Source organism: Triticum aestivum, chromosome 3A (genome assembly GCF_018294505.1).
Source record: "Triticum aestivum cultivar Chinese Spring chromosome 3A, IWGSC CS RefSeq v2.1, whole genome shotgun sequence".
NCBI classification, from domain to species: domain Eukaryota; kingdom Viridiplantae; phylum Streptophyta; class Magnoliopsida; order Poales; family Poaceae; genus Triticum; species Triticum aestivum.
Window position 1 is genome coordinate 523925863 of NC_057800.1, and position 12331 is coordinate 523938193.

Here is a 12331-nt window from a genome sequence, read left to right on the forward strand (position 1 = left end):
GCAGTAGTTTTTATGAAAGCCGCTCTTTCGGTATATTGGCAGTAGTTTTTATGATATATATCAATGTGCGCGTGATTTCTCGCATATTATTTGCATATTATTCTTGAGCATGCTCCTAGAGAGACAAATTTATGCTGTCCATGATTTATAGATAAGCTAGTTAGAAGTAAGGTGTGTGCAGTGTGAATGAAACATCCATCGTAAAATATACTTTTTTTAGCAGTTGTAAAAGATACTTTGGTGCTCACTTTGCAATAAAGAGTGTAAAATAATAATATTCTGAATGTCTCGAGGAAGGGCTAGGCCTATTTTTCTGGTTGAAATTCAGTATGGTGTGGCATCAATGCATGACCGCACAGTTCTGCATCACACAACAGCGCGGCGTAAATGCACAAGTACTGACGTGTCGATTCCCCGTCCAACAGTAGCTGCACTTGATTTAGCTCTGCATTGGTGCTGGAAGTCTGGAACTACTAAAACACAGTTGCAGCTAGCAGAACGCTACGTACGTACGCAGACCAAATTCACAGGCCACATAAACACTTGTAGACACACACTCTCTCTCTCTCACACACACACAACACAGAGATCACGTGCACGCAGCACACCTAATACAAGCACGACATGACATGTAACCCAGGATCAAACGAGTCAAACACGTACTTTAATTAACTGCTAGAGATCCAAGCTGGCGCGTTGTCGCCTGCCGCTGCATGCCAGTGCAGCTGGGCATCAGTCACGAACCCACGCCTAGTGCTTGGCAAGCCCCTCGTTTGCCATCTTGAAGAGCTGCGCCTGCGCGGCGGCGGCGCGATCGTCGCCGGAGCTGAGCGCGGCGCCGAACGCGTCCTTCACCTGCGCCGTGGTGAAGGGGAACCCGCTGCTGACCATGGAGTTGAGCAGCGACGCCGTGCCCTCGCGGTAGAGCGCGCCCACGCCGTCGGCGCGCGTGTTGGCCAGCGCCTCCGGCACGGTCAGGTCGTGCCCGAACGGCACCGCGGCGCTCGGGCCGAACAGCCGCACCAGCGGGCACCAGTACCCGAACAGGCCCCATATCACGCCCGGGTGCGACATCCAGTAACTGCAATGCACATGTACGTTAGGTTAGTAGTGCGTGGTGAACTAGCTAGTCATACGCATGATGCGAGGGTTTTCGGAGGTTTAACGAGCTACGTACCCGTAAGGGCCAGTGGAGAACGGTGGGGTGTTCGGGTCAAATGGCGTGGGGGTGTTCGTCGGCGGCGTCGGTACCAGCGGGGAGTAGGGTGGGCTGTTTGGGTCGAACGGCGTGGGAGTGCTTGGAGGCAACGTGCTCGAGGGAGGAGTTGTGCCAATGCAAGGCGTCGGCGAGGTGCCGGTGGACGGGCAGCGGCCACCAGGCGTGTTTGGGTCAGTGCCAGTGGATGGCGAGGGTGGGTAGTAGCCACCACCACCAGGGGTGCTCGGCGAGGTGCCGGTGGACGGGGCTGGCGGACAGTCGGCGACACCAGGAGTGGTCGGGGATGGCGGGTTGCCGCCGCCACCAGGAGTGTTCGGGTCAGTGCCGGTTGACGGTGAAGGTGGGTAGTAGCTGCCACCAGGTGTGGTCGGAGAGGTGCCGGCAGACGGCGAGGGTGGGCAGTCCCCACCACCAGGCGTGGTAGGCGCAGTGCCGCTGGCTGGCGAGGGCGGGTAGTAGCCACCGCCAGGGGTGGTAGGAGAGGTGCCGGCGGACGGCGAGGGAGGGCAGTTCCCGCCACCAGGCGCAGCGCCGCTGGCTGGCGAGGGCGGGTAGTCACCACCGCCAGGGGTGCTAGGAGAGGTGCCGGCGGACGGTGAGGGCAGGCAGTCTCCAGTCCCAGGCGTGGTTGGGGCAGTACCGGTGGACGGAGTAGGCGGGTAGTAGCCTCCACCAGGGGTAGTCGGAGAGGTGTCACTGGACGGCGCTGGCGGGGAGTCTCCAGTCCCAGGCGTGGTTGGTGCAGTGCCGCTTGACGGAGTTGGCGGGTAGTAGCCTCCACCAGGGGTGGTCGGGGAGGTGTCACTAGACGGCGCGGGCGGGGCGTCCTCGCCACCAGGCGTAGTAGGGGCGGCGCCTGTCGACGGCGAGGGCGGGCAGTCTCCAGTCCCAGGCGTGGTTGGGGCAGTTCCGCTGGACGGAGTGGGCGGGTAGTAGCCGCCACCAGGGGTGGTCGGAGAGGTGTCACTGGACGGCGCGGGCGGGGCGTCCTCGCCACCAGGCGTAGTAGGGGCGGCCCCTGTCGACGGCGAAGGCGGGTTGTAGTCTCCACCAGGGGTGGTCGGGGAGGTACCGACGGATGGTGCGGGTGGGTAGTACCCTCCTCCACCTCCTTGCGGTGGCGCCGGCGAGCAGGGCGGCGTCCCGTGGGAATCATCTGCGGGAAAAAACACGTGAAATCCCAAAAGTTCAGTACAAATATACTCCTTGTAACGGACTGGACGTGGTAAACGGTAGGTGTTATGTACGCACGATTGCAGGGCGTGGGGCTTGGTGAGTGGTTTGGGTCGGTGTTGCCTGGAGGGTAGTAGTCCTTGCGGCCACCGAAGTTCCCGCCGTCGGCGACGAGACTAGGCGCCGAAGCGGCGCCGGCGGACGCCATGAGAAGACAGCAAGCCACGAACGCGGTAGCCATCGCCATCTTTCGCAAAGAGCTTCTAAGCTGAGGCTTGGGGCCTTGAAGCTCACACTCGCGGCGTGGCCCTCTTTTTATAAGCAAACCTCGCGTGCGTTTACCTCTGCACGTATACCTTACCTTGCATGCACGGTGTGCACTTGTGGCGCGCTCTGCAGCAACGCACGAGCAAATGCGTAAATGCACTATGCGTAGAGGGAACGGGGTTAGTTGGACACAGTCACGCGATGCCTGAAGAGCTAGGGTTGTGCTGTGGGTAGGCTAGCCGGCTCCATTTCTGGGATCGGTAGCAAGCTCCCGCGCAGACCGGCCGCTCCCACAAGCAAAATATGGCGTAGCCCCATTGCCTTCCAGGTGTATGGCGCATTGATGTGCACCGAGCTGAGAGTTACTGTGCTCTCTTGAGGCGTGTCAGCTTCTCGCGGTCGATGGCAACGTCGTGTCGTCGGCTCGCCGTGCTCGCGCGACGCGACGGTGCATGCATGCAGCATGGCGATGCATGGGCTTGATTTTGGGCTGCAATGCGCGCAGGCGGTGTTAATGGTGGCCCTCCTTGAATGAATGAGGGCACCACTCCAGTTCTGGCGATGCTGCGAAGCTCATCTCTGATGGACAGTCCTGAACACTACCCCCGCCTCCTTAAATTGACGGTATGCATGACTGCTGTAGGTAGCAGTAGCTCAGGAATTTAGTTCCACCTACCAACGTTGTGCATGCATAGGAGTCGCATGCAGTTCGGCGAGGCGTCGTCGAGGAGGCACGGCCATGTGTTAGTTTTGTCTTGCACACATGTGTGCACGTTCGCCTGCACACTGATATGGCACGTTCTAGTTATGTTATCCTGCATTTCTGGCTCGCTTGACGCAGCAGAAATGTGAGAAGACATCGACGAACAAAAGGTAGTACTGAAGACCAGAATTTCTCAAAACACGAGAACATCGGCGCCTTAAGAGTATCTCCAACAGACGCGTGGCACGTTAAAATAACATTTAAAACGTCGAAATAGCAATTTGTTGTGCACAGTAGAGCACTGGTTTCAGCAACCGTCGTAAAATATTATACACGTGAGCCACTCTAGCAGGGGCTGCAAAAAACGGCGCGCGCACCCAGCACAAACAACACCTGACACTCAAACAAAATCAAGAAGATCATACACATAAAATATAAATCAACAAAAAAATCAATTTTATTACAACTCAAACAAATAGTTTATCTTCCAATACAACATCAAACATACAAATCACTAGTTTTGTCGGTCATTTCATGCCCACCACTCCTCGATTAGATCATGCGTTTCGACACGTCGAATGGCATGATAGGAGGCAACAAATCGGGCCACCCTCTCAGCCCTCCGTCGCACTCGCATTGAACGTCCCAAGAGCTCATACTGGGAGTAGTCTAAATCTGCCCATGTTCATTCTCGATGATCATGTTATGCATGATCACACAAGCGTTCATGATGTATCAAAGGATCTTTTGATCCGAAAATCTAGCCGGTCCTCTCACAATAGCAAATTGGATTTACAAAATTCCAAAAGCTCTCTCCACATCTTTCCTAGCTGCCTCCTGAGCATTGTGAAAATCAAGAATTTTCTTACCTTTCGGTTTTTTCAACGGCTTCGCAAATGTTTGCCACTTCGGGTAGATGCCATCCGCAAGATAGTACACCTAGTTGTATGTATGGTCATTTGCTACAAATTGCACCGGTGGGAGTTCACCATTTGAATCCTATTCATGAGTGCTGACCGATTAAGAACGTTGATGTCATTCAAAAATCCATGCATTTCAAAAATAGCATGCCAAATCCAAGTCTTTTGATCAGCCACTGCTTTAAGGATTATAGTGCAACCCTTTTTCTGGACATGGAATTGTCCATGTCATGCCTTAGGACAGTTCTTCCAACTTCAATGCATGCAATCTATTGAGCCAAGCATACCTGGGAACCCGTGAGCTTTGTTCATCTCCAAAAGCCTTGCAACGTCTTCAGCATTGCGAGCTCTCAAATACTCTGGACCAAACACTTGCACAATTCCAACTGCATAGTGCTTGACACACATGATGGCTTGACTCTCACCATGGCCAAGTGGTCATCAACTAGATCAGCCGGAATACCATATGCCTGTTGGGAAACGAGGCATGGAAAACAAAAAATTGTATGCACACGCAGTGATCTATCTATGGAGATTCATAGCAACGAGGGGGAGAGTGAGTCTACGTACCCTCGTAGACCGTAAGCGGAAGCGTTTTACAACGCGGTTGATGTAGTTGAACTTTCTTCGCGATCCAAACGATCTAGTACCGAACGTATGGCACCTCCGCGTTCTGCACACGTTCAGCTCGGTGATTGTAACACTCCAGATGTAATTTACCTTATCTGTATCCCAACTCTTGTCGTTTCTGGCCTAAGTTATTTTATTTTCCTCGGGTTTGGGTTTTTGTCTCCGTGTGTGTTGTTGCCTTTGTCATGCATCTCATATCATGTCATCATGTGCATTGCATTTTCATATGTGTTCGTCTCATGCATCCAAACATTTTCCCCGTTGTCCGTTTTGCATTCCGGCGCTCCTATCTCCTCCGGTGTCCCTTTCTACCTCTTTTCGTGTGTGGGGGTTAAACATTTCCGGATTGGACCGAGACTTGCCAAGCGGCCTTGGTTTACTACCGGTAGATCGCCTGTCAAGTTTCGTGCCATTTGGACTTCGTTTGATACTCCAACGGTTAACCGAGGGACCGAGAAGGCCTCGTTTGTGTTGCAGCCTAACACCCCTCCAATTTGGCCCAAAACCCACCTAAACCCTCTCCATCATCTCGGTCGTTCGATCATGATCGCGTGGCCGAAAACCGCACTCCATTTGGAGCTTCCTAGCTCCTCCTACCTATAAAACTAGACCTCCCCCCGAAATTTCGTGTCAAAACACCCCTAACCCTAGCTTCTTCCTCCTCCCGCCGCCGGACGCGTCCGGATCGGACCGGACACGTCCGTTTTATCCCGCCACCGCCACGTGTCACGATGCGGTTGGCCCGGCCGCATCTCCCCCACCGCCGGCCCGGGAAGCCCGAGCGCGGCCCTCCAGGCCCGCGTCCTCGCCCGCGCCGCCCGGTGCCGCTTCCCTGTCGAGCGCCGCCCGCCCTCGCCGCACTTCGCCTTCGCCGGCCACGGCCGCCGTCCGGCGCCGCTGCCTCCGCCGACGACGCCTGCCACCGTTCGCCACTTCGGCCGGCGCCCGCAAGTCCGCCGCGCCGCCCTCCTCCGCTCGCCGGCGCCGCTCCTCGCCCCGCCGCCTCAATGTCGCCGGCGCCGCCCGCCTCCGCTCGCCGGCGCCGCTCCGGCCACCGCCGCCGTCTTCTTCTTCTTCGTTCCAGCAAGCCCGCCGCCGCGCTGCTATAGTACACATCGGGCCGATCTGGATCTGGAATTGCACCTCGGTTGACTTTCCCCCGAAACCCTAATTCCAGATATTTTTTGCATACTTTGGCATGTCGTAACTCTTCATCCGTAGCTTCGATTTGTGCGTTTAGCATATAAAAATGTTCGTCTCGACGAGTACATCATTTCATCTCATTGCATCATTTTCATTTGAGCTCATCTTGATGCCCGAAATACTGTTGGAAGAGGGCTATGTGGTAAATTTGTCAGATCTGTTTCAGCAAATAGCTATTTGTCATTTTTGTCATGATTAATGTGTGCATGATATGATCTTGAGCTGTACATGTGTTTTGTTATATGCCATGTCATCTTTACAGAGGTGATTACCATGTATTTTTGTGACATTTGTGGTGACTAGCACAAGCTTGCAAAGTAGAGTAATCGGTAATGCTGATTTCAGGGACTTAGAATTTCACTAAGTCCTTGTCCTAATTTTGTCGTTATGCCATATGTTCATGTTGTTCCCTAGTGATCCGTGCCTCTTTTGAGGATGATCAGTAAGGATGATTTGTTAACATTGTGGTGCTCTATCCATCCATGTCTTTGTTTGCATCTATGGGGCACCCTAGCTTGAGTCAATCGAGCTCTACTTTCGCTATATCGTGAATCCTGGCAGATTGTTGACATGATTAGCGATTTTGCCGAGGATGTTGCTATTGATCCATGCATTCTATGTTGTTGTTCTTGCCATGTATAGCTTCTATGCCATGTATTCTTGATGGTTTTATGCTTAGTTTGTCATGTCATTCTCTGTAGTGAGTGCATCGAGCTCGTAAACATGCCTACTCGTTAACTAATTTGCATGCTCCAGTTTTTCACTAAGTCTGAAATCTGTTTATGTTTTTGCCATGTTCATATGCTTGCAATTGTATTTTCTGATCCCTTTTGGCTCAAGGTCACCAAGGGACTTTTGTTAAGTGCTTTGAGTAGCTTCATGCCATGCCTTGCTTTTCCATGTTAAGATCCTGTAGCTTGTACTTTTCATGCTCTAAAGTGTGCTTCCTGATGTTAAATTCCAGACTTGTGTTAATTTCACTAAGTCTGAAACCTGTTATCATTTGCACTTTTGCCATGCTTGTTTGAACCTGTTAGTGGATGATTTAGCCGTAGCTCAGTGTTCATCTTTTGTTAAGATTCATGATTGTATCCCTGCCATGTATTTTGTGGTTATGTTTGAGTGCTGTAGCATATTTATCTTGATGCATTTAGTTGGCTACTTGCTGATTATCGCAGACCGGTGCCATATTTATTTTGCTTGCCATTTCCAAACCGTGCATCCGATTCCGGTAATCTTTATATCGATTTCAACCGAAATCACCTCACCTTTCCAGTGGCACTCTTTGATTTCCTAGTTGAGGCCAGGTTCAATCATTCCTTGTAAAATCTTGCATATGCATCACATACCGCATCCCGCATAGCATACCATGTTTGCATCATGTTGTTTGAGCATTGCACGTGGTTGATTGTTCCGTTTGCTTGTTGTTCTTGTTTGGGTAGAGCTGGGAGACGATTTCGTGAACGAGGAGCCCGTTGAGTTCGCTTACGAGGATCAAGTCAACTCTGACAACTTTGCAGGCAAGATGATCATACCCTCGAAATCACTTCTATCTTTGCTTGCTAGATGCTCGCTCTTTTGCTATGCCTATGCTATGATACCTACCACTTGCTTATCATGCCTCCCAAATTGCCATGTCAAACCTCTAACCCTCCATGTCCTAGCAAACCGTTGATTGGCTATGTTACCACTTTGCTCAGCCCCTCTTATAGCGTTGCTAGTTGCAGGTAAAGATTGGAGATCGTTCCTTGTTGGAACATTGTTTATTGTTGGGATATCACCATATTATCTTGTTTATCTTAATGCACCTATATACTTGGTAAAGGGTGGAAGGCTCGGCCTTTTGCCTAGTGTTTTGTTCCACTCTTGCCGCCCTAGTTTCCGTCATATCGGTGTTATGTTCCCGGATTTTGCGTTCCTTACGCGGTTGGGTTATAATGGGAACCCCTTAACAGTTCGCCTTGAATAAAACTCCTCCAGCAATGCCCAACCTTGGTTTTACCATTTTCCACCTAGCCTTTTTTCCCTTGGGTTTCCGGAGCCCAAGGGCCATCTTTATTTAAACCCCCCCGGGCCAGTGCTCCTCTGAGTGTTGGTCCAAACTAGAGCCCCTTGCAGCGCCACCTCAGGGAAACTCGAGGGCTGGTTTTAGTTGTACGAATTGCTTATCCGAGTGTGCCCTGAGAACGAGATATGTGCAGCTCCTATCAGGATTTGTCGGCACATTCGGGCCGTGTTGCTGGACTTGTTTTACCATTGTCGAGGATGTCTTGTAAAACCGGGATGCCGAGCCTGATCGGAATGTCTCGGGAGAAGGAATATCCTTCGTTGACCGTAAGAGCTTGTGATGGGCTAAGTTGGGACTCCCCTGCAGGGATTTGAACTTTTGAAAGTCATGCCCGCGGTTATGGGCAGATGGGAATTTGTTAATGTCCGGTTGTAGATAACATGAAACTTAACTTAATTAAAATGAATCAACCGCGTGTGTAACCGTGATGGTCTCTTCTCGGCGGAGTCCAGGAAGTGAACACGGTGTTGGAGTAATGCGTGACGTTGGTTGTTCTAGGATCACTTCTTGATCATAGTTGTTCGACCGTGCTTTGCCTTCTCTTCTCGCTCTCTTTTGCGAATAGGTTAGCCACCATATATGCTAGTCGCTTGCTACAGCTCCACATCATACCTTGCCTTACCTATAAGCTTAAATAGTCTTGATCGCGAGGGTGCGAGATTGCTGAGTCCCCATGACTCATAGTTTACTTCCAAAACCAGATGCAGGGACCGATGATACCATTCCAGACGATGCGCTTGAGCTCAAGTGGGAGTTCGATGAAGACTCTCGTTGTTACTATGTGTCTTTCCCAGATGATCAGTAGTGGTGCCCAGTTGGGCGATCGGGGACCATGTCGCATGTGGGGGTTGATCTTTATTTTGGTACCGTAGTCGGACCATGAGTGTATTGGATGATTGTAATGTTATTCATGTATTTGTGTGACGTGGCGAGTGTAAGCCAACTATGTATCTATTCCCCTTTTATATATTTACATGGGTTGTTGTGAAGATTACCTTACTTGCGACATTGCTTTCAATGCGGTTATGCCTCTAAGTCATGCTTCGACACGTAGGAGATATAGCCGCATCGAGGGTGTTACAGTGATGTCCCTCGCCTTCTTGATCCAGCAAGACGTCGAGGTAGTAGATGAGTTCCGTCAGCATGACGGCGTGGTGACAATGATGGTGAAGTGATCTCTGCAGGGCTTCGCCTAAGCACTACAAAAATATGACCGGGTGTAAATGGTGGAGGAGGCGCCGCACACGGATAACAAATTGATCTGATGTGTGCTAGGCGTCCTGTCGGTGTCAAAACCAGCGGATCTTGGGTAGGGGGTCCCGAACTGTGCGTCTAGGACGGATGGTAACAGGAGGCAGGGGACACGAAGTTTTACCCAGGTACAGTCCCTCTTGATGGAGGTAAAACCCTACGTCCTGCTTGATTAATATTGATGATATGGGTAGTACAAGAGTAGATCTACCACGAGATCGGAGAGGCTAAACCCTAGAAGCTAGCCTATGGTATGATTGTTGTCCTGTATGTTGTCCTACGGACTAAAACCCTCTGGTTTATATAGACACCGGAGAGGGCTAGGGTTCACAAAGTCGGTTACATGGTAGGAGATCTACATATCCGTATCGCCAAGCTTGCCTTCCACGCCAAGGAAAGTCCCTTCCGGACACGGGACGAAGTCTTCAATCTTGTATCTTCATAGTCCAGGAGTCCGGCTGAAGGTATAGTCCGGCCATCCGGACACCCCCTAATCCAGGACTCCCTCAGTAGCCCCTGAACCAGGCTTCAATGATGACGAGTCCGGCGCGCAGATTGTCTTCGGCATTGCAAGGCGGGTTCCTACTCCAAGTACTTCATAGAAGATTTTGAACACAAAGATAGTGTCTGGCTCTGAAAAATAAGTTTCCACATATTGCCATAGAGAGAATAATATTTACACAAATCTAATCTGCTGACGTATTCCGTAGGGTGACACACCACGACCAAGCTTTTATCTGAATCGTTTTATTATCCCACCTCAGCGCGTCATGCGAGGCGGTTTCCTTGGCACGTCTTGTTAAAGCAGAGATCGTGTCCCCTTATTCCGGGATTCTCATCAATATGGGCGTGGGTAACCCAACCGCGCCATTGATTACGGCGCTTGGAGATAAGCAAGTTTTACCAGGCTGGTGGGGACACGTAGTTGCGTCCACCCATATAAGGGGATAATGATCCACCTTTTCACCTACGCCTTCTTCCTCCTTTGCCTATCCATTCTTGCGCACCCGAGCTCCAGCGCCCAAGTCCGCACTCCTCACCTCAACCTTCTCCAGCCATGTCCGGAGTGGGAGGAAAGTGGATGGTCTCCTCCATCATGGAGGGACACATCAAAAAACTAAGGAAGGCCGGATACTTGTCTAACGACATCGCGCACCGGCTCCCCGAAGAGGGGCAGCTCCTCCCCACCCCAAGGCCCCATGAGAGGGTAGTGTTCCTTCCCCACTTCCTCTGCGGACTGGGCTTTCCTATCCACCCATTCGTCCGGGGACTCATGTTCTACTACGACCTGGATTTCCATGATCTGGCCCCGAACTTCATCCTCAACATCTCGGCGTTTATCGTCGTGTGCGAGGCTTTCCTCTGCATCCGCCCCCATTTCGGCCTATGGCTTAAGACTTTCAACGTCAAGCCAAAGGTGGTGCGCGGCAACCAGGCGGAGTGCAGAGGCGCCATGGTGGGCAAGATGCCCAACGTCTTATGGCTCGAGGGCTCCTATGTGGAGACCCTGAAGGGGTGGCAATCAGGGTGGTTTTACATCACCGAGCCGTGCGACCCTGAGTGGGTCGCATCCCCCGTGTTCCGGTCCGGACTCCCAACGTGGCTCACGTCCTGGAAGGAGACGGGCCTGTCATGGGGCAGCAAAGGAGAGGTGACTGGACTGCAAACATGCATCCAAACCCTAGTGGATAAGCAGCTCAAGCTTGTCAACATAGTCCAGGTTATGCTCATCCGCCTGATCCTCCCGTGTCAACAACGGGCCTTCAATCTATGGGAGTTCAACCCGGCGTAGCATCGAATTCGGAGCAGGCTCTTTGACACGACGTACGAAGATGCCTGGAAGGTGCTTTTCAAGGGCGCCGAGGCTCCCGCATCCGCTACCGAGGATCGCGGATTCAGCGCGCATCGTCACGCTAGCGCGGTAAGTTGTTTGTACCTTTTACAGGGTATTTGTTTTTCATAGTTTAACTCTATGCGGGATCTAAGCTCCCTTACCTTTGACAGGTTTGGCAGGTGAAGTGCGGACAGATCGACTGTCCGGCTCCTTTGCCCGAAGACCCAGCCGATGCCCGCTTGGCGAAGCTGCTGGTTCCGGCACCCCATGTGGTGCCGGAGAAGAAGGCCACGTAGAAGGCCACGGGGACTCGAAATAGTGCCCGGCGCCAGGAGGTGTCGGGTTCATCATCCGACGACTCCAAGGCGCATTCCTCCCGTGAATATGAGGAGGAGGAAGAAGAGACCTCTCCCCCCTGCGGGAGGAGAGAAGAAAAGGAAGGCCGCCCTTACTGGGGAGGCCGAAGGGTCCAAGAAGGGGAAAACCCTTCCCCCGGACTACTCCACCGACGCCGACGACGATGGAGAGGAGTGGCCGCTCAGGGCCAAGCCCCTGGCTAAATCGTAAGTATCCGGATACCAGAGTAATTCATAGTATTCCTTTATTGCACAGCTTTCCCTTATGTCGAATATGTTTATGCATCCCACCCAAAGACCGGCTCGACGCGACGTCGAGCGGTTCACTGGACTCGTCGGATGTGAATTCGCTTCCGACGGCCTCCTCCCCCCGCCCTGCGGACGATGCCGAAGTGTTGTCCCGACAGGTTCCAAGCCAGGAGGAGGTGGTCCTGGAGGCGCCGCAAGGCGACCTCCCGGACTCCAGGAGTAAAGGGGATAAAAGCCCCCAGGGCTCCAAGTCCGGCCCTAGGCCGGACACCGCTCTGGAACCTTCAAAGGTTCCAGAGTACGGCGGGGGACCTCCTTCCAAGAGGAGCAAGCCCACCGTGCCGGTGACCCCCATCCAACCGGAGGCGCCGGACGATCCGTTGGAGGTGCTCAAAGGCGCCTCCATCGGCGAGGAGTACCACACCATTATGAGTGCGGTGGTCCAGAAGGTTCAGTCC

General features: G+C 52.5%; 1 protein-coding gene across 1 annotated transcript; it reads right to left on the bottom strand.

Moving 5' to 3' along the window:
- Positions 1-384: 384 nt before the first annotated feature.
- On the bottom strand, positions 385-3117 carry LOC123056974 (leucine-rich repeat extensin-like protein 5). Its single transcript, XM_044480171.1, has 4 exons — positions 3026-3117; positions 2471-2883; positions 1178-2375; positions 385-1081 (listed from the first exon to the last, which is right to left on the bottom strand). Exons 1-4 carry the CDS (start codon positions 3115-3117, stop codon positions 751-753), a joined length of 2034 nt encoding a protein of 677 aa, XP_044336106.1. The 3' UTR covers positions 385-750.
- Between the last annotated feature and the right edge of the window lie 9214 nt (positions 3118-12331).